Source organism: Herpailurus yagouaroundi, unplaced genomic scaffold (assembly GCF_014898765.1).
Source record: "Herpailurus yagouaroundi ecotype Mexico unplaced genomic scaffold, PumYag 218, whole genome shotgun sequence".
In the NCBI taxonomy this organism is placed as follows: Eukaryota; Metazoa; Chordata; class Mammalia; order Carnivora; family Felidae; genus Herpailurus; species Herpailurus yagouaroundi.
The window spans coordinates 855,871-882,248 of record NW_024412449.1 but is presented as its reverse complement, the minus strand read 5'-3'; the positions used below and the strand labels follow the sequence as shown (position 1 = coordinate 882,248).

General features: G+C 41.7%; 1 protein-coding gene across 2 annotated transcripts in view; it reads left to right on the top strand.

Annotated features, from left to right (window-relative positions):
- The window catches only part of SPON1 (spondin 1), a 260,311-nt gene that overhangs the window by 51,208 nt on the left and 182,725 nt on the right, over positions 1-26,378 (top strand). For both annotated transcript variants that reach the window (XR_005785063.1, XM_040456799.1), the window contains exon 3: positions 21,164-21,297. Coding sequence is in view for 1 of the 2 variants with exons in the window: in XM_040456799.1 (XP_040312733.1) it covers positions 21,164-21,297 (134 nt within the window). In the remaining variant the exon portion in view is untranslated. The remainder of the gene's footprint in view (positions 1-21,163; positions 21,298-26,378) is intronic.

Sequence of the window (26,378 nt, the reverse complement as noted above, 5' to 3'; positions counted from 1 at the left end):
TTACGATCAGTTACAGCTGGATAAAATAGTGGCTTTGTCCTGGGGCACCTGGGTGGCTCAGTTGGTTAAGCATCTGACTTTGGCTCAGGTCGTGAACTCATGGTTTGTGAGTTCAAGCCCCAGCTTGGAACCTGGATCCTGCTTCAGATTCTGTGTCTCTGTTTCTCTCTGCCCCTCCCCTGCTCACCCTCTGTGTGTGTGTGTGTCTCAAAAATAAGTAAATGTTAAAAGGAAATTTTTTTAAATAGTGGCTCTGTCCTTTAGGAAAGCTGTGTGTTTCTCAGGAACTCACTAACTCCCCTGAACCTCACTTCTCTCCTCTGTAACAAAGGTTCATGCTACCTATTTCAGAGGGCTGGTCTGCTGATTCATCAAAATCATGTTTAAAAGGCCTGGCACATGGCTCAGTAAATTCTAGCTTCTTTCCCCTAAACTTCTGTTCCCTCACTGTCTGAAAATATCAAGTGATAAATTACCGAAATCTTTCAGCAGGTGAAGAGCAGGCAGCGTATTTGGCTCTTCACCACCTTTTGCAAATGCCCTGAACTTTATCCGTAGAATCATCTCCCTTCCTGTGGCAGAGTACAGAGAAGCGAAGGTGAGGAGCAAAATTAAAAGCAAGTTCATGTTGGTTCACATGGAAAACCAGTGGCCACGGAAGTCCTAAGTTTATCTCAGCCTGTTGGTCACTCTTTTCCTTCCTAACTCTTTAAGATCTCTGGGTAGGATCATGTAGGATGCAGGCCCCAGGGAGCCACCAAAGGCTCTGGAGAGGAGCATGTTTAAGAGGCAAGCATGGTGGTCAGACCAAGAGTGGCAGGAGATCATGTCCAGGAAGTTGGCAGGGGACAAGTGAGGTGGGGAATTGCAGGCTGGCATCCCTGAGTTTGGATTTAAAAAAAATTTCTTTAATGTTTACTGATTTTTGAGACAGAGAGAGAGAGAGCATGAGCATGAGTCAGGAGCAGAGGGAGAGGGAGGTACAGAATCCAAAGCAGGCTCTGAGCTGTCAGCACAGAGCCCGACGCGGGGCTCGAACTCACAAACCTTGAGATCATGACCCGAGCCTAAGTCAGACACTTAACCAACTGAGCCACCCAGGTGCCACACAACCCCCCTTCTCCGCCTCCAGTTTGGATTTTAAATGCAGTGGGAAGCCATTGGAAGTCTTTAAACAGGGAAGTGACAGGACTTTGACTTGTAATTTTAAATGTGCACCCTGGCTTCTGCAGGAAGATAGGATTGCAGGGGTTAAGTGTGGAAGCAGAGAGAGAAATTAGGAGGTTGCCGCTGTGGTTTGTGGAGTGTGGGTGCTCTGGGGCGCTGGAGAGAGATACTGTGGAGGCACACCTGGCAGGCAGTCAAGGGGAAGCTTAAATAAGATAACATAGTGAAGTTCCGTGCGTGTAGTACACATTTAACAAATGTGAGTTCCCTTCTTCCTGGGTGCTACAACTATATCAACAAAATGATGCTTTTCAATTCAATTGGATTTTGGGGGATGATACATTAATAGCTACATTTTCTGAGCTGTGGATTTGCTCTTTGGAGCAAGGGCTGACCAGGAGATTAAGGCGAGCTCTTGCTGACCACAGCATGCCTATTGGGAAAACTTGCCAAGGGAGGGAGAAAGTAAAGAGAGGCAGGAAGCAGGGAAAGAAGGAAGAGAAGTACAGAAAAAAGCTTGGAAGGAGTGATCCAGGGGCCTCTTAGCAAATAGGAAGATGCTGCGTGTGGAAAGTGCTGGCATCATAGCCAGATTTGCATCCTTCAAAGTGACAATATAGGATGACAGGGCAGTCGGCTGTGATTCGAACTAGGAAGAACCCTGGAAGCCATCTCACCCAGTGTCCTCATTTGAGGAAACTGAGATCCAGAGAGAAGTGACTTGTGCAAAGCCACATGGATAATGGCAGATACAGGGCTGATTGCAAGACGTAGTGGAAAGAGACTGATTTGTAAATTAAGAGAGACCAGGGGCATCATTTATTCAGTAAACATGTACTGAGCTCCTGTTCTATCTGAGACCAGCTCTAGGCACTGGAAACGGTGCAATGAAACAGACAAGGTCCCTGCCCCCGTGGAGCTTACCCCTAGTCTCTCCTTTTACAGCAGCTTTGCCATTGAGGCCAGTGATTTCTGCCTCCGTGATTCAGTTTCCTCTTCTCTGAAAAAGGAGTAGTAATACTTCTCTAATTTTAATTAATTCATCTATTCATTCTGCAAAGATTAATTAAGTGTATGTGCTGTGTCCAGCACCGTGCTAGGTGCTAGGGGCACAAAGGTAAGCAAGGTAGACCCCGTTCCTTCTTCTGCATATGAGGGACTAGACTCAAGATGGTTTTCATCCTAAGTCTCCATCAGAATCAGCCAAAGACTTTGCTACCCTGGCCCCATTTCCAGAGCTTCTGGTTCAGCTGGTCTGGGGTGGGAGCAGGTACAGAGTTTAGCACACCTGGCTCAGGGGCTGGAAGCCTTCCCAGAGGAAGTGGCACGTAAAGTGAGACCACGAGCAGAAGCCGGTCTAGCAGCCAAGAAGGAGAAACAGCATCTGAGAGGGAATCGCCGTGAGAGTTGGAAGGATCACAAATGGACACTCTTAACACAGTCCATGGCCAACGAAGAACACTCAATCTATTGCTGCTTTTCTGTTCCTCTCTCTTCCTTTGTTCTTCCCAGCCCCATGCCCTTCCAATTCATGTTCTTTCTCCTACAATACTGTGTTGACAAGACAACAGCTGATTTTCTGGCTTCTAAGAATTATTTGGGAGAGCTTCTTCCTATCATCAGTGAGCCTGAGCCAGGGAACTCACATCTTGGCTCCCTCCCTACTGCCCCCAACTCAGGTGCCTCACTAGAGCAGAAGGGATGCCTCACACCCTTTTCCGCATTATCTTATCAGTTTGCTCAGCCCAACCCTCTACCTTTAGGCAGACAAAATGCATTCTCCTCAGATATTTGATTTGTTTTGCAAGTGCTTGGTACCCACTGGTCAGTAGTAACCGCATTGCATGTGTTTGACAAGTAGCCACTACGAGTTACCACAAATCCACTTCCTTAAGAAAGATCCTTAGTGTTAAAATCTAGCTAGATCAAAGCTTGGCATTTCCCCAAGGCGTGGAGAAGTTCACAGACGTGTACCATATTCTGTAAGATATAATAAGTCCATGCACGATGTCTGCTGTTTTCACACTAAAACAAAACAAAACCAAAACACGAGAGGGGACGCTGACCTGCTTTTGTATCCTGGAGAATGAAGGGATTCGATGACCCATTTAAGCCTCTTGTGAAATAACCTTCAGCAGTACCTTAACCCATCCTCATGGTGAGGGGATAGGGGAGGAGGGAGCACAATTTTGCCCTGTGCTGATGTCTGCTGACTAAAGCAGAGTACAACCCAAGCACCATAGATAAGGAGAAGACTGGGGTGTTGGGGAGAAAAATCAGTCTTCTGCTGGAAATGTCATTGTCTTATGCTAGGGTAGGGGAGAGTCACAGAGTCTTACATTTCTGTTTATAATCTTCTAAATGCAATGTAAAAATCGCGTTATTTTTCCTGCCTGTAAGCTAGCCCAGCCTTTTCCTCCTACCCCCTCCCCACTTTTCCTCATTTTGGTCATGTTGACATATGGGTGAGACCAGAAACAAAGGTTTCTGGCTCATCCTAACAACCATCTGTCCACACTTGCCAGTGAACTAAATTTGCCAAGAACTCCCACGCCACACGCTCTTGGGAGAGGCAGGCTGATAAGCTTTTGCCTCCAATAAAGTCCACAGCTGCTGGTGATCTGGGCAGGGTGGTGAAGCTGAATACATGGGGAACTGTAATCCTCATGGAGACAGGGCTGGGTCCCTCTCTGCCTAGATGTGCTGACACTGTAAGAATGACAGAATGAGGAAGGGGGGAGGGGTCAACTCTGATGTTTAAAGAGCCAGAACTGCAAATAAAATCTGTATGGGATCCTCCCCGGGGGGGGGGCCCCCCCCATCCCAGCATCTGACCTTACCAGAATCCTCTCTCCAAAACTCCAAGCCTTCTCTGGGCACACAGGGTCTTTCTGGAGGCCGGTGATGTAGTGGAAAGGCCACTGGTTTAGAACCAGACTAACCTGATGTGAGTTCGCTATCAGCCTGGTGAATCTGAGTAAGTGACACCATTTTTCTGAGCCTCAGTTTCTTCTGTGAGATGGAATATATATTCCCCTCTCAGGGCTGTTGTGGACTTTAAATGAACCAACATGGCGAATGCGTATAAACTCCAGCATGGTGACTGGGACACAGAAGGTCCTCAGCAAACTTGAGTTTTCACTCCTAACTTTGTCCTTTGCCAAATGAAGTCAAACCACTGAAAGTCCTCTTCGCATTCAAGAGACATTCATTTGTCCACGCCAGAAGGTGTCAGCGCAATATGAAAAGGCTTCCTGAACAGCTACAGGCAGAGCAGGAGAGATGTACACTTTGCTGAGCTGATCATAAATCTGAATGAAATAATTATGTAAAGTATTCAAGATCAATTCAGTGAGAAGATGCCTCATCTGCCTTGATGGGCTTTTCAATTACTCATTTTTAGTACTGCATTATACCATTCTCTGGCAATAATTATTAAACATTTCCACTGTATTGCAATATAAAACTTAAAAGGCTGATTTATTTCCTGGGCACTAGACTACATAGTATAATGTTCCCCAATTAGATGGTTCTATTTGTTTAAGCCTATTTATCAGAGTGATTTTCTAGCATTGAGTCAAAACTGACACAAGCCCCCCAAGTGGAAGACGAGGGGACAACGAGTTAGATCCAGTGGAATTAAGCATTAGCTTTGGGGTTCTGGGGGATGTGAGCCCAGGCTCCCACTTCCTAGTCCCTGTTTCTGAATTCACAGGATTATTGGGATGATTATGTGGAGTAGTGGATATGAAGTGTTAGCAACAGCATAGAGCATGGACTCAATAAATGATGACATTATTGCCGTGACTATGCATTCTGGGATGCCCTATATTTCCCATGTATCAATCACTTGCTAGGCTCTGGACCCTAAGGATGCCATCAGGGCCCTTTCTCTGGTTGTCTCTAAGGGAAGTCACAGTTACTGTGCACCTAACCCTTCTAGGCACATGGGAGACCTTCCTTTATCAGCATGACCCAGCCATTTACAGAGAAGGACACTGAGGCACAGAGAGGTTAATTATTTTTTTCAAAGTCATTCAGTAACTAAGAAATCCAACCCAGGTCTGCCTTGTTTGAAAGCCCACGCATCGTACTCTCTACTACCCCCATGCTGTCTTTGAGGACCCCAGGAGGCATATTTCACTTGGTTTGAAGGGGAAGTAAGTCTTCCTTCTCTTCCTGGTTCTTCCAAGGGAGATGGCTCTTCTCTTACTGAGGATTACTTACGCCTGCTAAATTACCAGTTCCCCCCAAGTCCATCTCTGTCTGTCTTAGCATCTCCAAAGTAGAAGGTGAAGTTCTTTTTTTTTTTTGTTTTTTTTTTTAAACCAAGGGCTATACTGTGGACAGATTGATCAGGCAACACACACACACACACACACACACACACACACACACATACACACACACACACACACACACACACACACACACACACACACCAGCTCCACTGGAGCCTGCTCACTGTACTTGAAACTCCCAAGCCAAGCTGGATTTAGGTTCAGGCCAGCTGGCTTGGTGCCAGGATCACAGTCTGTAAGAATCACTAAAACATCACTGGAAATGTAACGAGATGAGAGAAAATGATCTTTACCAGAACTGTCGAGAGCAAGCGTGACATGACAGCAATGATATTTATTATTATAAACAACACACCATGATTGTAATACACATAGTGATAGCATTGTGCCAGGAGCCTCTGTAACTATTTTACATATGTTAACTCATTTAAACCCTTCCAGCGCATTGAGGTTGGTACTGTTATCAGCACCTATTTTACAGATAAGAAGACTCCTTCCAGAAAGGTTAAGGAATTGGCCAGAGTCATACCACTAGTAAATAGGCTGTTGGATTCTCCCAGGCCCTTTACCATTGCCTCCTACTAGGTGTGCTTAAGTGACCAGAGATGGTGTCTAGGCTCCCTTCCAGGCTTCTTTGTTGCTAGGTGAGGTGTGCACATCCAGGGCCAAGACTTGAACCGCTCAGGGCAATAAAGAGAGAGTGAGAGTTGAGCTAGCAGTCTTCCGGCCTCCTCCTGCACAGTGCTCAGCCTCTCCTCCAAATGAATGTTGGGCAGATACTTAGAGAATATCATTTTGAAAGGAGGGCAGATTATCAGCTTGCACAGGGCACGCACATGTCCTGGTCCAGCCCTGCTCCAAAGTCTGGCCCGCTGTGTTTGCTCTCAGTATGTGCAACAGCCCATATAGCATAGAGGATTAATCTGCTTTTCAGCAGGGAACATAATCCATTAGCTCCCAGGACTCAACCTCCATGGATCAGAGGCCACGTGCCCAGAACAAGGTGACAGAAGGGCCACCGACAATGCTCATGGTCACCTCTACACTGCTCCTCCCCCAGGTTGTCACATGCTTCTCAGGTCTGGGAGGTAGAGTGCATGCCCCTGGCAAAGGGAAGATAGGGCAGAAAGGGTAAATGAAATGAATAAAATGAAAATAATCTGTTGAAAGAGATGCTAGTGTAGGAGAGGATGCCAACAACTGGTGAGAGGATATAGATAGGCACTGAGAGGTGAAGGTCTTTGTACAGAAAGAGGGCAAGATTTGGACCCAAATCTTCACGACTAGAAGAGGGACTGTCAAAAGCTATCCTGGATGATGCAGCCAACACAGACATTCAAATAATGTTTCTGATGTGTTAGAAAAACCTGTAAACATGTGGAGGCTCCCAGAACAAATGGAAAAAACAAGACACAACATTACACAAGCAATATGAACACGGCTATCTACACGTTTCCAAATATAAAGAGAGAAAAGTCTAGAAGGAAACAAACAAACCAAAATTACTGAGATAGTGAGGGACTTTTCTCCCCTTTACTTTTCTGTCTTTGTAAACTTTTCTAAAATAAATTTATCCTTTAGAGCAATAAAGTCAAAATCCTCATTTTAATTTTTAAAAATCTGTATTGAAAGCTCTTTCGTAAAGCAAAGCAGCTGTCTTTCTTTCCATGACTTGCACTAAAAAAATACACATGGGAAACTAGAAAGAGGTTATTTAATGACTGGGATTATTTTCTTTGGATTCTTGCTTAGATTTTACTTAAATGGTTCAAAATCCCTTCCTGGAAAGATCAAGCAATAATAACGTACATTAATTTCACTCCCAGAAAAATTAAAGATGTGAAATTTAGCCATAAGAGATGATCAGAATAGCCTAAAAATTGTAAGCAACAGAATGTTCAACACCCTGAAGTTTGTTAGGTTAAAGAGTGGACTATCCATACTATGGGCTATTATGAAATCATAGAAAAATTTTATTGAGAGATACACTGAGTACAAAAGAAAGTAGTTCATGATGTGCTATTGAGTAAAAAAGGTCACAAGACACTAGCTACCCTATTTTCTAGAATGGCATATATTCCTGTGCATATATGTATAATCTGAAAAGATACACATCAAAAGGTTAATAATGCTCTCTTGGGGGTAGTAGAATTATGAGTAATGTCTGTTTCATAATGTTTTCTTCTCTATGTGTTCTAATTTTCCTACATTGAAGAAGTACCTCTTGCATAATAATAATGAAAAGTTTATTCCTGCTGCTCTTCACCAGGATCTTCTCCTTTGGTATTAATATAATTTGCTAGTGTAAGGTTTTGGGGGAACACATTCCTTCAGCTACAATATACTGAGGGCTTGTTATAGGTATTGAATGCTTTGTGAATTTATTCTTTATGTCAACCAAGCAAGATGGGTTTTATTATCCTCATTTTTCAGATGAGGAAAACTGACTCATAAGGCCAAGTGGACTTGGCCAAAGTCATCCAACTGGAAAGTGGTGGAACCGAGATTTAATCCAGATCTATCTGACTCAAACATTCACGTGCTTTCCATCTACCACACTACTTCACACAAATATCCAGAGAAAAAATAAATATTTATGGATGATACCAAAGGACCTATCTTCCCTCATTCTCCACCATAACTGACCCTAAGTGTTAGTGTCACCTGCACTTTCTGATGCAACAATCCATATTTAGATGTACTACTGTCCTCTCCCTCAGACTCAGCTCACCCACTACCAAGATCAATAACGACTTGAGGACAGAATGCTTAAGCAACCACTGTCCCAACTGAGGATTATCACATTACTACCCCTGAGAGGCATCCTTGGTTGTGATGCCCTGTACTGACTACTGGGCTCCTAAGTTGTTCCCCTACTTTCATCTCACATCCCCCCAACAGAAGTCCCTTCTTAAACCAAGGCCCTAGTTTCTAAACCTACCCTCTCCTGCCAGATGTGCCCCAAGACCATGCTCATGGGACCATTTTCCTGTTGTGGATGCCATTCCAAGTTTCTGTTCCAAATATCCAACTTCTCCTTGGTTCTCATGTAGGAACTGGAGCCCTGACCCTGACCACCAGCCCTGATCTCTGTCTGAACTCAGCTTCATGAAGATAAATGTCCAAGATGCCACCTACATGAACTTCTGGATAGTATTCTCTCAGATGTCCCACTGCCATGAGGTCCACCCACTTGTTAGAATGCTTGAGACTCCATCTGGGATCTTGACATTGTTTAGGTTATTCTCTTGAGGCTTATGTCTGCCATACCAGAAAGGGTGAGACAACCTATCCGGAGAGAATATAGAGCGGAGTTGAGGAGGGGGATCAAGATTAGATTTAAAAAAATTTTTTTAGCGTTTATTTATTTTTGAGACAGAGAGAGACAGAGCATGAACGGGGGAGGGTCAGAGACAGAGGGAGACACAGAATCCAAAACAGGCTCCAGGCTCTGAGCTGTCAGCACAGAGCCCGATGTGGGGCTTGAGCTCACAGACCGCAAGATCATGACCTAAGCCGAAGTCGGATGCCCAACCGACCAAGCTACCCAGGCACCCCAAGATTAGATTTTTAAAAAGAAGTATTGTGTATTCAAGTCTGAAAAGAAAGTGATGTCATAAATAGGATGAGGGAAGAGTAGACACCCTAAGGGTAAAGGCAGGTCACGAGGCACCTTTCAAAATGGGTATGGCATGTGATTCAGGACTAAGAGTGTGATTAATGAAAAGTTTTGGAAACTTTTGCAGTCATGCTGATGACATAGCTTAGAAAGCTAGTATTGAAAAGTCTGCTCATGACCAGATGCTCAATGAGTTGCCTGAACTATAGGTTGCTGAGCATTCTGGAAATTAAACCTTGTCTCCCTGTTTGAACCTGGATTGCTGTACCTGGCTCACTTGGCTGGATGAAGACCAGTCACAGGTGTCTTAAGCTCTCTCTTGAAGGGAGCCAAGCAGCCTGCTTTACCATCAAATCTCTCCCAAGTGACTTTAAACTTAAACTTAGCGGGGTGCCTGGGTGGCTCAGTCAGTTAAGCGTCCCCGCATCGGGCTCTGTGCTGACAGCTCAGAGCCTGGAGCCTGCTTCGGATTCTGTGTCTCCCTCTCTCTCTACCCCTCCCCCACTCATGCTCTGTCTCTCTGTCTCAAAAATAAATAAATATTTTTTTAAATTTTTTAAAAATAAAACATCCTTATTTTAGAAAATTTAGAAATACAAAAGGCACAGAAAGGAAAGAAAAATCACCCATAATACTACTACCAGACACAACCGCCCATTGTAATATGTCTTAATTTTTTGGTCTCAGGTAGTCAGGAAAAAAAATCAGAGATTGAAATGAGTGGTGAAGGCTTTATTTAGTCATATGGAGGATGGCTAACGTGGTGGCTTTACTCAGACCACATGGAGTGTGGAGATTCTGGGAAACAAGGGGAGACTAACCTGGACTTGGACAGATTAGTTAACCCATCTACATCACAGTTGTTTCTTCAAGGGTAGCTTAATGATCCTTATCAGTTATTTTTAGTGGGGTGGGGGGGAGGGATTGGAAACCATATATGTAAAGGCCTTGGCCAATATAGTACTCAAAAATGGTAGCTATTATTATTATTACAGTTAAGGCTATTAATAACCATCTAGAAAAAGAGCAGGTTTTCATAGACCCAAGGCTTATTGGAAGAAGCTGATATTTTCTGAAAAGCAAACAACTTTGGGAGCATTCTCTGAATCGGAAGAAACAACCTTCTGTTCAATGCCTAATTACCATCTGGTAACTGAGGTTGTGGATAAACAACCGTATTTACCTGAGGTGGCTTCGCTGTCTTGGAAAACATTCTTTGTTTCAGTACTGGGCCAAGGGTCTTAGTCTTATCCCCCATTGGAATCTTTGCCAGAGGCAACTGGAAAGAGCACAGGCTTTGGCTTCAGACAGCGCTAGGTCAGAATGGATCATTCTGAGCTTCATTTCCTCATCTGTAAAATGGAAATAATTATTCCCATCAAGGATTCAATTATGTGACCATACTAAGTATCTGGCACATAGAAAATGTTAATTAAATATTAATTACTTTTGGCTTTTCTGATATAGTCACCTAAAATCATCCCAAAGTTTTTAAATGTTTAAAAGTTACGAAAGTTCTCTGTGACTGCCAGTAAAGGGGGTTCTAACCGGAATCCGGGTGCACAAGTCTAAGAAAGTCACATTGTTTAGAAATCCACCCTCACATCAACAAAGCTGCAAAAGGGAAACTAAGCACCCTTTAAGAAAATATGAAGCAAAGTACTATTTACATTTACCAAGTACTTATGTGTGGAGTGGGGTATTTAGTTGTTATGGGCCATATAGGCAGTATGTGTGGTTCCATGGGACTAAGCGTGACTAGAGAGAAACTTCTTACCTAAGATAAGGGGATGGCACTATTAGGAGGGACTGTGGCACAGGGAAACAGCATAAACATTAGAGCCAGGTAGGGCTCAACCCTGGCTCTACCACTGTTGGACTTGGACAGGTTAGTTAACCCATCACGTCACAGTTGTTTCTTCAAGGATAGGCTTAATAATGCATACCAGTTTTGATGGGGGGGGGGGGGGGTGGGGCGGCAATGGAAACCATAGATGTAAAGGCCTTGGCCAATATAGTACTCAAAAATGGTAGTTATGATTATGATTATTATTATTATTATTATTATTGTTAAGGCTATTAATAACCATCTAGAAAAACAGGCCCAAGTCAGAAGGAAGTCCAAGGAGTTGTCTAAGAGAGCTAAGGCAGATAATATAGCCCAAACATAGAGCTGGGAATCTCACAACCAAAGGGAGGAGGCAGGTATACCTAGTTATGTATCAGGCTCTGTGCTATGTAGTGGGAAAGCAAGGAAAAAAAAAATACCAAAAGACATCATGCCTGCCCTCGTGTAGCTTACAGGTTATTAGAGAAGTAGCCATTAATCAAGCAAACAAATGCATGTAAAATTAAAAACTAAAGTGTCTAAAAGGAAAGAGATGTGTCTTGTGAGAACATATAAGGGAGGGAATTGCCATGTGGCAGGGAAGTCTTTTCAATGAAAAAATAAGTGAGCTGAGACTAAGTAAATGATGGAGGGGAAGGAAGAGACGAGAGAGGGAAAGAAGGAAGAAGAGGGGGAGATGGAGAGAGGGAAAGGACAGGAGGGAAAAGGAAATACGAATTTGTCGGGCTTTGGCAGGAGAAGACACAAGTCCAGTGTAGCCAAGTGCAGAAAACAAGGAGGGAGATAGCACAGTATGAGGCTAGAGAGGTAGGAAGGCAGAGATTCAAGTTTGTTAAGGATTTCCATCTTGGTTCTAGAAGCAATGAAAAGCTTGATTCTAGAAGCAATGAAATTGTTCTAAGGAGGGGGATATTGTAATTATATTTGTGTTTTTGAAAGATCACTTTGGTTTGCCATATAGAGAACAAATTGGAGAAAGGCAAGAGACAAGGTACAAAGGCTACTTAGAATAACTTTATATTAGTTCAGATTAAAAATGACATAGCTTAGGGGCGCCTGGGTGGCGCAGTCGGTTAAGCGTCCGACTTCAGCCAGGTCACGATCTCGCGGTCCGTGAGTTCGAGCCCCGCGTCAGGCTCTGGGCTGATGGCTCGGAGCCTGGAGCCTGTTTCCGATTCTGTGTCTCCCTCTCTCTCTGCCCCTCCCCCGTTCATGCTCTGTCTCTCTCTGTCCCAAAAATAAATAAAAACGTTGAGAAAAAAAAAAATTAAAAAAAAAAATGACATAGCTTAGTCTGGGGTAGTAGTAATGATGGTTGTAGGAATTCAGGAGATATTTGGAAGGTAAAATGGACAGCTGCTGGATGTGAAGGGGGGGAGGGAGGAAAGAACCCAGGTGGACATCCAGTGTTTCTGACTCGCACAACTGAATTAGGGCCAGGCTAGACAGAGGATAGTTAAGTTAGTTGCTGACAAGGTGGATTTGAGGTGATTTTAATCCAACAGGAAATGCAAATAGAAGATAGGAGGTCAGAGATACATGTCTGGAGACCAGAGGAATGACCAAGGCTGGAAAGATAAACTTGTGACTCATCCACACATAGGTAGTAATTAAAGCCATGAGTTGGATGAGATCACCTGCAGAGACAGAATAAAGTCAGTACTGGAGAGGGCTTAGGACTAGCCTTGAGCCATTTCAGATTCAAAGACCGGTAGAGGAGGATGAGCAGCCAAAGAAAGTGGAGGAGACAGGAAAGTGGAGGGGTTGGTAGGACAGGAAGGAGCTATGACACTAAAGCCAAGCAGAGAGAGAGTGCTTCAAGAAGAAAGACTACATAGTATTTACTGGATTAAGCACTGCAGAAGACACTGATGGTCTTAGCTAGAGCTGTCTGGGTACCGTGATGTTCCTTCCCCAAACTCCTGGGATTGGGCTGAGAATAAGTGGGAGGTGAAGTGAAGGCAGAAAGCCAAGCCAATGCCTTCAAGCATTTCGTGACAGAGAAAACACTGTAACTGGGGAGAAATGGAGGAGTCACTGAGGATTGCTTAATTTTTCAATGGGAAAGACTCCAATGTGCTTAATAGGCTAAAGGGAATGATTTCATGGGGGCAAAAGTTGAATCTGGAGGGGCGAAATGTAATTGTTAGAGTCAGGTAGAAGTGATGGGAGCAAAGCAGAGATGTAGGCAAAGTAAGACTCCTCTATTATAAACAGCAAGAAGGAGGACAGGGTAGATGCAGCCGAGAAAATGAAGGACTTTACATCTGATGACTTCTGTTTTTTCCTGTAAAGTAAGAAGCAAGGTAAAACAAAAGGAGTAAAGAGGAGAGATAAAGATCGGAGGTTTGGGGAGAGGGGAGGAGATTTGAGATCATCGTTGTCAAGAATGGGAAAGTAAAATGATAAATAGAAAGTATTTTACCAGAGTCTAATCTGCTGAGGTTTTATCAGATACACAGAGCAGTATAGCAGGACAGACTCAAGGCTAGGAGTCAATTAATATAGGAGACAATCAGTCTTATCACAGGGTGAACAGTTTATCTTAGGTTAGGATTTCGTCACATCAGGAAGATACAATGACAGAGAGGTAAGGAAGTTTTTAGAGTTTGTATATTATATATGTAAAAATAAAGACTTACAAGAAAATAACACAGGGGCGCCTGGGTGGCTCCGTTGGTTGCGCATCTGACTCTTGGTTCCAGCTCAGGTAGTGATCTCACGGTTTCATGGGTTCAAGCCCCCAGGACAACACAGAGCCTGCTCGGGACTGTCCCTCTGTCTCTCTGCCCCTTCCCCACTTGCACTCTCTCCGTCTCTCCAAAAATAAATGAATAAACTTAAAACAAAAAAGATAACACACTGTTGACAAAGACGAGCTAGGAAAGGGGACTTGCCCTTCTAGATTTTAAAATATATTACAGTGCTGTGGGCAGGGGGTGGGCAGGAGACCAAAATGGAAAGCCCAGAAACATGTTTGGGAACGGTATAGGATTTGGTTGAATATATGCTCCATTTGCCTGGGAAAGTCTCAGTTTTGCCTGTTATTCCAGAACAATGGTTAGTAACACCCTCTTCATCCTTGTTTGGACAATAAACTACATTGTCATCCTATAGATGACAGAGGTGGCATCCTAAAATCCCCCACAAAATGGGGGAAAGATGGATTAAGTAGTGTGAAAGTAATTCACGGTATGGACTTCTGGTGTCCCATCCCACATGTAAGAAGCTTGGAAGTCACCACTCCATTCTAACAGCAAGTAAAGTCATCTGTAAGCTAAAGAAAGTCAAAGGTAAAGAAAAAATCCTGAAAGAAACCAGAGTGTGTGTGTGGGGGGGGGGGGTGGGGGGAACACTTAACCTATATAGGAATAAAGATAAAAATTATATCCAATTTCTCCTCAGAAACCATGCAAATATGAGGAGAGTGGAGTGAAATACTTAATGTGTTGAAACAAAATACCAACTGAGAATTCTGTGCTCTCTGAAGTTATTCTTCAAATGTGAAGAGGAAATAAAGACTGTCAGGCAAATCAAAATTGAAGGAATTTGTTGTCAGTAGACCTGTCTTGCAAGCAATGCTTTAGAAGTTATTTATAGAGAAGAAAAATAATATAATTCAGAAACTTGGATCTTCATAAAGAAGAGCATCAAAGAAGGAATAAGTGAAGGAATAAAATCGTTTTTATTTTTTGTTATTCTTAACTGAACTAACAGATAACAGTTTGTTCAAAATAATAATAGCAATAATACATTCAATTATGTATGTTTACATCTATATACATGCCATGTATAAGTGAAATGAATGACAACAACAGTGTAAGGGACCAGAGGAAGGAACTGGGAATCTTTGGTCATTATAAAGTGACTGCACTATCTGTAAAACAGTATAGTGTTATTTAAAAGTAGGCTTGAACTAGTTATAAATGTATACTATGAATTCTAGGACAACCACTATAAAAGCCAAAAAAAAAAAAAAAAAGGAAGTATAATTGATTTGCTAAGAAAGGAGAGAAAATAGAATCATATAAAATGTTCAATCAAAGCCAAAAATGACAGAAGTGTGAAAGGCAAAAATAAAAACAAAAAAGGGCAACCAATAGAAAATAAATGTGGCAAATATTAATCCAACTATATCAATAATCACCTTAAACATGAATAGTCTAAATATACCAACTAAAAGACAGATTGACAGAGTGAATCAAAAACAAGACCCTGATGTGTTGTCTATAAGAAATTCACTTTAAAAATAAAGACACATATAAATTAAAAGCAGAATGATAGATACACAGTGCTAACACTAATCATAAGAAAGAAAGAGTAGCTGTAGTGATATCAGACAGAGCAGACTTCAGAGCAAGGAATGTTATCAGGAATAAGAGGAACATTACATAATGATAAAGGGTTAAGTACTCCAAGATGACATAATAATCCTTAATATGTATGCACCTAACAACAGAGCATCAAAATATGTGATGTGAAAACTGGTAGAGCTACAAGGAGAAATAGATGAATCCACTATCATAGTTGGAGACTTCAACACCCCTCTATTAGAAATGGAGAGATCTACCAGTCAGAAAATCTGACATAGTCAAACTCAACAGTACTATCAATAAAGTGGATATAATTGACATCTATAGACTATTTCATCTAACAATAGCAGATTACACATTCTTCTCAAGCTCACATGAAATATTCACCAAGATATACCACATTCTGGGCCATAAAACACACCTTAACAAATACAAGGAAATCATACCATGTCTGCTCCCAGACTACAATGAAATTAAGTTAGAAATCAATAACAGAAAGATAGCTGAAAAATCCCCATAAACAGCACATTTCTTTTTTTTTATTATTTTATAAATAGCACATTTCTAACCAACACATGAGTCAAGGAAGAAATTTCAAAAGAATTTTTAAAATATTTAAACTAAGTGAAAATGAAAATACAATTTATCAAAATGTGTAGAATATAGCGAAAGCGATGCTTAAGGAAAATTTATAGCATTGAATGTATATATTAGAAAAGAAAGGGTTGCCTGAGTGGCTCAGTTGGTTAAGCTTCCGACTTCAGCTCAGGTCATGACCTCACAGTCTGTGAGTTCGAGCCCCACGTAGGGCCCTGTGCTGACAGCTCAGAGCCTGGAGCCTGCGTCGGATTCTGTGTCTCCCTCTCTCTTTGCCCCCTCCCTGCTCATGCTCTGTCTCTCTCACTCTCAAAAATGAATAGATGTTAAAAAAAATTAATGAAAAAAATAAAGAAAAGAAAAAGGTCTAAGCAATAATCTCAGCTTCCACCTTAGGAAACAAGAAAAAGAAAGAAAATTGCATCCAAAGTAAGCAGAAGAGAAGTAATAAAAATGAGAGCGGAAATCAATGAAATTGAAAACAAGAAATCAATAGAGAAAACTAACAAAATCAAAAGATTGGCTCTTTGAAAAGATAAAAAAACCCCTAGCCAAAATAAAAAAAAAAAAAAAAAAGAGAGAGAGAGAGAGAGAGAAAAAACAAAAATCACTAATATCAGAAATGAAACCCGTAACATTACTATAGATCCAATGGACACTAAAGGAATAATAAAGGGCTATTATGAACAACTCTATGCCCATAAATGTATCACCTACATGAAATGGACCAATTCCTTAACAGACACAATCTGTCAAAACTTACACAAGAAGAAATAGGCAATCTGAATAGACCTGTATCTATTGTATCTATTAAAGAACTGAATTACTAATTAATAACCTTCCAAAACAGAAAGCACCAGACCCAGATGGGCTCACTGGTGAATTCTACAAACATTGAATGATGAAATTATACCAACATTCTACTTTCTAACTCATTCTATGATGCCTGTGTTACCCTAACACCAAAACTAGACAAAAATTTGCAAAAAAAGAAAAAAACCCCTGCAGACTCATATTTTTCATGAAGGTAGATGCAAAATTCCTCAACAAAAATGTTAAGAAATCAAATTCAGCAATGTATAAAAATTACATATACCATAATCAAGTGGAATTTATCCCAGGTAATGCAAGGCTGGTTCAACATTTGACAATCAGTTAATGTAATCCGTCACTTTCAACAGACTGAAGAAGAAAAATCATATGATTATTTCAATAGATGTAGAAAAAGCATTTGACAAAATCCAATACCCACTCATAATAAAAACCCTCAGCAAACTAGGAATAGAGAGGAATGTCCTCAACTTGATAAAAAGCATCTACAAACAAAACCTATACCTAATATCATACTTACTGGTAAGAAACTTGAAGCTTTCTCAGTAAGATCAACAACAAGTCAAGTATGTCCCCTCTCACCACTACTTTTCAACATCATACTGGAAATTCTAGATAATGCAATAAGAGAAGAAAAGGAAATAAAAAGTTATACAGAATGGGAAAGAAGAAATGAAACTCTTTTTTTTCTCTGATGACCTGATAGTCTATGTAGGAAAATCTGAAAGAATCAACAAAAACCTCGTGGAACTAATAAGCAATTATAACAAAAGATTAATGGTTGCCAGGGGTTGGAGGGAGGGGAGCATGAATAGGCAGAATACAGAGGATTTTTAAGGCAGTGAAACTATTCAGTATAATACTGTAATACTTACTTCAATGGTGAATACATGTCATTATACATTTTTCAAAACCCATAGAATATACAGCACCAAGAGTGAACCCTCATGTAAACTCTGGACTTTGAGTGCTGATGATGTGTCAGTGTAGGTTCATCAGTTATAACAAATGTACCACTCTGGTGTCAGATATTGGTAATACAGAAAGTTGTTCATGTGTGAGGACAGGGAGTCTATAGGAACTCTGGACTTCCTCCTCAATTTTGTTGGAAACCTAAAACTGCTCTTCAAAAATTAAGGTTAGGGGTGCCTGGGTGGCTCAGTCAGTTAAACGTCTGACTTCGGCTCAGGTCATGATCTCACGGTTTGTGAGTTCGAGCCCTGCATCAGGCCCTGTGCTCTCGGTTCAGAGCCTGGAGCCTGCTTGGGATTCTGTGTCTCCTTCTCTCTCTGCCCCTCCCCCTCCCCTGCTCACACTCTGTCTCTGTCTCTCAAAAAATGAATAAATGTTAAAAAAAAATTTTTTTTTTTTTTAATTAAGTTTAGGGACGCCTGGGAGACTTGGTTAAGCATCTGACTCTTAATTTTGGCTAGGGTCATGATCCCAGAGTCTTGGGATAGAGCCCCGCCTCGGGTCTACGCTAAGCATGGAGCCTGCTTGAGATTCTCTCTTTCTACCCTCTGCCCCTCTTCCCTGTTCGCTCTCTCACTTTCTCTAAAATAAATAAATAAATAAATAAATAAATAAATAAATAAATAAATGTGCTAATTTTTTAAATTAGTTCATAGTGTGGAAAAAGTGGAGTTGGAGCCCTATTCCATCATATTAAAAAATAAAATCTCAATGCATTGAAAACCAAAACACGGAAGGTAAAGTTATAAAGCCAACGGAAAAAAATATTGGAAAATATCTCTGTGGTCTCAGTTAGGCAAGACCGCAAAAGTGCAAGCCATAGAAGAGAAATTGGTAAATTTGACTAGATGCAAGTTATGTCTATTAAATGAAAAATTCCAAAAGTAAGATTAACAGCTGGGTGACAGAAAGATATTTGTAAATGATTGGGGATTCATATCTAGAAAGTACTACAAATCAGCAAGAAAAAGACCAGAAAATCCACCAGCAAAAATTCTGATGAGGCAATTCACAGAAGGAGAAACCTGATAAATTTGTGAAGAGCTGCTCAAAGTTGCTAGCATTAAATGAAAACAAGATACCTCTTTACATCCATCAGATGAGAAACAATTAGAAAGCCCAATAATCCTAAGTACTGGTGAGGATATGGGAAAACGGGAACACTTGTGACTAGCTAATAGAATGAATGGTGTAGCCATTCTGTACAAGGGTCTTGCAGTACTTAGTGAAATTAATACGTTTATATCCACAACCCAATAGCTTTGCAATCCCACTCCATGGTTTATATTGATAAGAAACTCTCACGTGGGTTCCCAAGCAGAGCAGCGTGAGGGTCTTCATTACAGCATGTTTGTGGAGGTAAAGATCTGGAAGTCAACCGACTGCGCCTCACTGGGAAAATGGATAAGTAAAATGTGGTCTGTGCATGCAGTGGAATACTAGGCAGCAGTCAGAAGCAACGAATTACGTTCACATACGGTGACAGTGGCATACGGGCATTCCCACTTTTTGAAAGTTCGCTTTCTACCACCCCGCTTTTACACAAGACCTACTCAAGTGTGTGTTTTCACCAACTGAGGGAGGTCCACAGATGGTTTTCACTTTTGTGAAAAAAGGCAAGAAGTGAAAATAGCATGCAGCATTTGTTGGGCAGTGAGCTGTTCGGAGGCAGTGCACCCCTGAGCAGCGAGAGTGGTGTGGCCAACCTCCTTCCCCCGGAACGGTGCTCAGCATCCCCGCATCAAGCCCCACAGCTTTGAACTGTATCTGTGAGCATCTGTGTTTCCTCTTGATTTGTTGTATGCATCTGTTAGCAAGATGTGTCTTAAGGTGTCAGAAGAGCCTTAGAGAGGTTATTTTTGGGGTCTGGGAACGCTCAACAAATTTTCCACATAAATTAATGGTAACTGCTTCTTTAGTTTATGCCATGTCAGCTTACAAACGGTTTCATAGGTATGCTGTACTTTCAGATAGTGGGGGACACCGGTATCTTAAAAGTGTTAAGATTAAGTGGAAGAAACATTCAAATACAAAACAATTGTATGTAACTTCAAGTAAGTCACGTATGTATAAACACAAATAATACATATATTTTTTATATTTATATATTGTGTATTTTATTTATACATATATTTTATATACATTTATAAAGATACACACAAACAGATATATACAAATAGAGGTAGGATAAAGAATGTAAAGATGAGGGGCGCCTGGGTGGCTCAGTCGGTTAAGCCTCCGACTTCGGCTCAGGTCACGATCTCGCGGTATGTGAGTTCGAGCCCCGCGTCGGGCTCTGTGCTGAGAGCTCAGAGCCTGGAGCCTGTTTCAGATTCTGTGTCTCCCTCTCTCTGCCCCTCACCCGTTCATGCTCTGTCTCTCTCTGTCTCAAAAATAAATAAACGTTAAAAAAAAAATTAAAAAAAAAAAAGAATGTAAAGATGAATAAAATAGGAGATTGCCTTTGCTTTGTCCAGTGATAAAAATATATGATGAACTAAGGAGCTTGAGTGACTTCATTTTTTTTTTTTTTTTTTGCCTGGTGTCCTAAAAGGAATATGAATTTTTAAAAGTGAAATAAGTACAATACGGATATTATCTTATTAAATTGTATTTGAAGATTAAATGAGTAATTCAGATAAAGCACTTAGCTGAGTATCTAGCACATACTAAACACTCCATAAATATTATTGATTATTGTTATTAGCACTATTCATGACATAGCTCCTGCCAATCGATTGGAGTTGGCACGAAAGACCAACTGAATTTAGATGATTTCCCTCAAGAGATCCCTCCAGGTCTAACAGTCTATAACAGTACTAGAGGGATAGGCAAGTCTTGGCAGCAGACCCAGAAGCAAGCAGGAGATATGCTGAATCTTGGGGAATGGAAGTGGCTACCAGGTTTTTTTGCAGTGTCCAAGGAAACCTTGATGGTTAACTTGGGAGAACACCGATACAATGCACAAACTGGGAAAGTAGAGACCACAAAGTAAATAGTGCCATGAAGCTTAGAGAGAGTTTAAGTACTTTGGTGTACTTCTTCCAAAGGGGTGTTTTCTTCTAGCATTTTGATTTCACCTTATAAAACTGTAGCTGAATTGCAAATGTTAGCTATTCAGAGGGTGTTGGCTTTGGATTATTCCTTCCTTTTCTTCCTCCTCCCCACCACTCCCCCTCCCCCTCTTCCTCCTGCTTCCTTGAAGTGGGACCCAGCTTATCTTAGCGAACTAAGCAAGATCATCACCTAGTGGTCTGTTTCTCAAAGTGCTGACACAAGATCCTGGTCCCAGAGAGCAGGGAACATGTGCCAAATCCCTGCCCTCATGTTAATTCAACAAGCATTGACTGGGACTCTATGCCAGGCACTATTCTGGTGTCTGGGGATATAGAGCTGCTAACACAAAATGACAGGTTTAAAAATAAAATTAAGGAAGTGTCAACTCCAAAACTTAAGAGCCTTCCCGAAGTGACATTGCATTTTAATCTGTTTATTTTCCACTGGTTTTCCACAGATCATAGATGAAGAAGAAACACAGTTTATGAGTAATTGCCCCGTCGCGGTCACCGAAAGCACCCCACGGAGGAGGACAAGGATCCAGGTGTTCTGGATTGCGCCACCAGCAGGAACAGGCTGCGTGATTCTAAAGTAAGTAAACAAGGGATGCTTGTCACACTTCACTCTCTTTCCCTATGGTCTATCGAAGACTTCAAGGTGTGACTGCAGAAAGAACAGTGGCTTTGCTGGGGCATCAGATGAGTTGCATCATCTCTCTGCCCTTAGTTATCTTAACTCTGAAATGGGGCCAAGGGCCATCACTGATGAAATGCTATAAACACAACCATTCACCTGAATCTCCATTTTTATCTAGTTCAATGATTCTCATGGCCGCTCTCCATCTTCTCGAGATATCGATACTAGGGTTGGTTAAGGAAAATTACAAACCAGATGAGCATAATCTTTGACTTCCTCCATCTGGAATTTAACACCTACTGTCCTTAAACTGTGGTAGGCTGACCTGAGACCCAACTGTAACCTCCTTGGCCTCTGGCCCTGCTTTATAATTTTGTCTTCTTCCTCCTTCCCTCAAAATTGTCCTCTTGGGCCACTTCCTCTCTGGTCTCCTGATCATCCCTTTGGTGAGTTACGATGCATTTTAAGAGATATTAACTTAACCAGCTGGTGGTTTTCCTTTGAAAGGTAGCATTATCTCAAACCTGTGTCTCCAAAATGGTATGCCATAGAATGATGTTCAGGGAGATGTAAATAAGTGGGCAGGAAACCAATTTCTACAGTTAAATAAGTTTGGAAAGTGCTTTATATAGATTCATTACATATATTAGCATATTTAAGGTTTTGCAAAGTCCTACTAAAACGATATCTGTTTAACTTGGTTTCACCAGCGTTTCCCAAACTTATTTGACTCCTTTTTTTCTGAGACATATATTAACATTCACAAGTTGGGCAAATGCAGCCGTAACCTATTTTAAATAGATTTTAAAACCTTATAGAGTGATCCTGAGAATTTTAGGATTTCAGGCAGGCAAATTGTCATAGGTAGACAGGGCTCCAATCCCAGCATCTAAGAAGCCATTTTCCCATCGAGGTAAGGGGCTAGGACCTCCCCAATCGTCTTCCTCTTATTTGAGTCCTCCTAGGGCCTTATTTATATATTTGGTTCATTTGTCTACACTTCTGGCAGGTGGACATTTCTACAGTCTTACAACTGTGGTTAATTCCAGCCCACCTCTGAGGAGTGGCTGGTAAGGAGGTGTTCCAACTAGATAGTCCAGCCCCTATATCTCCTGGACTCAGCTGTGCCTGGTTTACGGAAAAAAAAGCCTACAGAGGTCTCTGGAAGCCTCTGTCCATTGCCCAGGCCCTGCCCTGTCTTTGTCTGGCTTCCCTTTGCTGCCATCTGTCTATATATCACTTGTGTCTTACTTTAATGCAAGCTGAACATTCTTACTCAGATTCCTTGAGACGTTTGTCTCTTGGCATTAATCTATATCAGTGAATTTTTAAAAAAACACAATGAGCAGTAGAACTTTTCAAAATAAAACCTTATATACAAACCCCAGTATAGAACATGTATCTAATATCTAGTTGGAATATGGGAGAAGGCCTGTGGAAATAAAGGCCACTGAAATGAGAACAAATCGGGGCTACTTATCCAGTACTCTCTATATAGCAAGGGAGTCAGCCGCCATCACTAGCCTTTGGCAGGGATTCAGAGACTGGCAGAGGAAAGCTTTATAGGGGGAAGAAAAGGGCAGACTGCTGGTGTGTTCTGAATGGAGGGTAGGGTATTAACATGGGGAAGTTGGAAGCAGGCTAACTAAAAGCAGAACATCTTATGTGATTGGTTTGGAAAGCATGTTTGCTTTCTCTGGTTGGTCCTGAGTTGGAAATAGAGGAGGCAGTGGGGGCAAAAATTACAGGAGCTGGTGGTCATTGACAAGTACCAAATGTCACGACAGGGGTTGTGGTTTGGCTTCCCAGGCCGGTTGCTACAGAGGTTGGGGTTAGAGTTCTATTGTGTGGTCACATGTGACCTGACTTTTGTCCATGAGCACTTTCAGTGTCTCACTCTGGAGACTCGGTTCCCAGCGTGGCTTTTTGGTTCCCACACTCTGGCCCATGGCTGCCCGGTTACTCCGCAGAGCCTGGGGCTCTGAAGAACATTGGAAAACATGAGATTTATGTGATGAGTCTTCCTGCTCTGAAAATCCTTATCCTTCTTGTCCTCCTGGCTCCGATCTCTGGTTTTCTTTGACTTCTTGTTCTCACAAACCAGAAGTGTTTCATCTTCCTGGCAGAAGCCAGAAAGGCATCTCTTGTTTACCCACTAACAATGAACATATGTGAACATATGTTTATCCATTAACAGTGAACAAGTGTGGCTTGTTCAGTCGCTCGTTCTTTCAGCAAATGTAACTGAGCTTCTATTCACCCACGCGTCCACGATAGATAGACAACTGAGGTATACTCTTGGCCCTTGAAGTTCTCATGGGCCAAATGGAAGAGAGAGAAAAGGTCAGCGAGTCCTTTCTAGGTACCAGTAACTCGGCAGCACAGCTAGCACGTTTTATCAGATATAATCTTCAGAACAAACTACTCTCATTTGACAGAGGAAGTCCCAGGAAATGAGGGAAGTTTCTTGAGTCACATGTCCGTTGCATTCCAAAGCCCCATGTTCTTCCTTTCTCTTGGTTTTTGTTTGTTTGTTTGTTTTTGTATGTTTGTTTGTTTGTTTGAGAGGGTATCTAGAGCAGCAAATCAAAGATATCCTACACAGATGAGAAATCAAAATTTACCTATGTTTCCCAAAATGACTAATTAGTTGTCCCACCTCCGTTTATTGAATAGTTTGTCCTTTCCCCTAATTGTGTGAAATACTGCTTCATCAAATATAAATCTTTACACAGGTCCGTTCTGTTCTGCTGATCTTATCTATTTCTGCACAAAACCCACACCATTTTATAGCATAATTTTATTTTATGTTTTGATAGCAAGTCATTGCTCATTAATCTTCTAGTTCAAAACGTTCATGGCCATTCAAGCAGATTCATAATTCCAGACGAATTGTAGAATAAGTTTGTTTTAGTTCAATAAAACTTGTATTGGGATTTTGAATGGTGTTGCATTGAATTAATAGTTTAGTGTGGGAAATGTCAGCATCCCTACAATATGTTTTCCCAGTCAGAAGTATGGAATATCCCCTACTTATTCAGATCTTTTATATCCTTCAGTAAAGTACACTGATTTTTCTTCATTGAGATTCCATTTTTTTGTGTGGCTTTTTCCTCATAGGTAGTCTTGTTGCTTTTGTGAGTGGGCTCTTTTTTTCCTGTGACACTTCCTAATCATTAATTGCCTGTGGTTAGGAGAGCCATTCATTCTCGTACCCCGAGTTTGGATTTGGACACTGTTGAACTCTCTCGATAGTTCTTATGGCTTGTTCTTTCATTCTTTTGGGAAATAATGAATGAGTATACCTTGTATTTCCTTTTCATGTTTTAGTTTATTATCTATCACCTCTATTAGACTACTAAATAGTGCTCTTCATGCTTATTCCTGCCTTTAATGGGGATACTATTATATGTTACTTTTAAGTATGACATGAAGTACGGGCTCCAAATTGATGCTTTAATCAAGTTGAGAAGGACTCTATCTCGCTGAGAAAGTTTCCTCCTCTTTCATGTAGGAGGCAGCATTTGGGAAACTGGCCAACTAGAGTATACTAGCATTGAGAAGGGCTCAGGGTATCAACAATGATCCTGACTTCCAAGATATTTTCACTCTAGTTGTGGTATAAAAAAAAAATACATATGCAAAGGTTAGCAAGCCCCAGACAAACATGAACTGGGGACAGTAAAATGTGGTTAGAAAGAAGATGAGTGAGGAATGGAATAAGGGGAGCACCAGAGTTTCCAGGAAGGGTTAGTTTCTATCTTAAAGGCTAGAGTAGGCTTTGGATAAATGCACAAGGCTATTCCGGCCCAAGGGGTGGCCCTGGTGAAATTGAGGTGAGAATCTGGAGGTGAGCATAAACACGGCAGCCCGAGAGACAGACCCAGTGAGATTAGAAGGTCTTCGGGGGCCAATATGCATTGCTGAATCACGGAGGTCTTCCAGTGTCAAGATAAAGAGATTGAATTTGATTCAAGAGGAACAAGGGAGCCATTAGTGGGTATTAAATGGTGGACTGACAGGCTGGGGGGAACATTCATTAAAGAGTTAGTAAGGACATTTAAGTCTGGCAGCAAAGCTCAGGGCAGATGAAAGGGGAGATTCTGACTTGGTTGCAGAACGCTTGCTTGCAAAAGGAACATTTGTGTTGCAGTGTTTGGTTAATACTCCTGGTAGAATAAGCTGCAGAGTTTGCTAAATGTCTGTAGATGACAGCTCGGAAGCCTGCTTGGTTACTAGTGTTCCTTTGCCCAGGAGGGCAGGAAGGGAAGCACACACAATTATGACTTTCCTTTTGGCACAAACCTGACACCATTTCCATTTTCCATTTGGATGCAAAGATGTGAGCATTTCTAAATTACAGGCTTTCCAGGCAGACCTCCTTATAGCCTTCTCCCTACAAACGAATGACCCAGCGCTTAAAGTTGCCCTGGCAGGCCATCATGCTGCCGGAATGCTGTAAACATTATAGCGAAGGAGCAACTGATTGAAAGAAAAGGCCCCCTGTGGACAGAACAGATGTGTGCAGACCCCACCAGAGGGAAATCTTGTCCCCTTAAATCTGACGAAAATTTTGTCCCCTGAAGTGATCCTCTCCTTTCGTATGTTTGTAACCTTTATTACGTGCATTTATAATTGGATTTCTGACACCCATTCATAAGTTTTGGGGAGGGTCCGAGATGTGGGTCCTCTTGCTCCTGGGGAGATGGTTACTTGATGAGCCATTTGGGAATTCAGCCTTTTGAAACAATGCAGGTAGTTAGTACTCAATAGGCAAGAGCCAAGCCCTGTTCTAGGTGCGTTACAAATACGTATGTAGTCCTCACAGCCACCCTATGGACCAGATACTACCAGAGGAAGCCGACGCACAGGAGAGAGTAAATAACTTGCCCACCGTCACAGGGTACGTGACAGAGCTGGGATTTAAACAGAAGATCTGGGCTCCGGAGTCTGTGATCGGAACTCTACCCTCTAAGATTGGTGCTACGGATCAAGCTCATCTCCAAAACCATTAGTTGCCAAATCTGCCTCTTCTG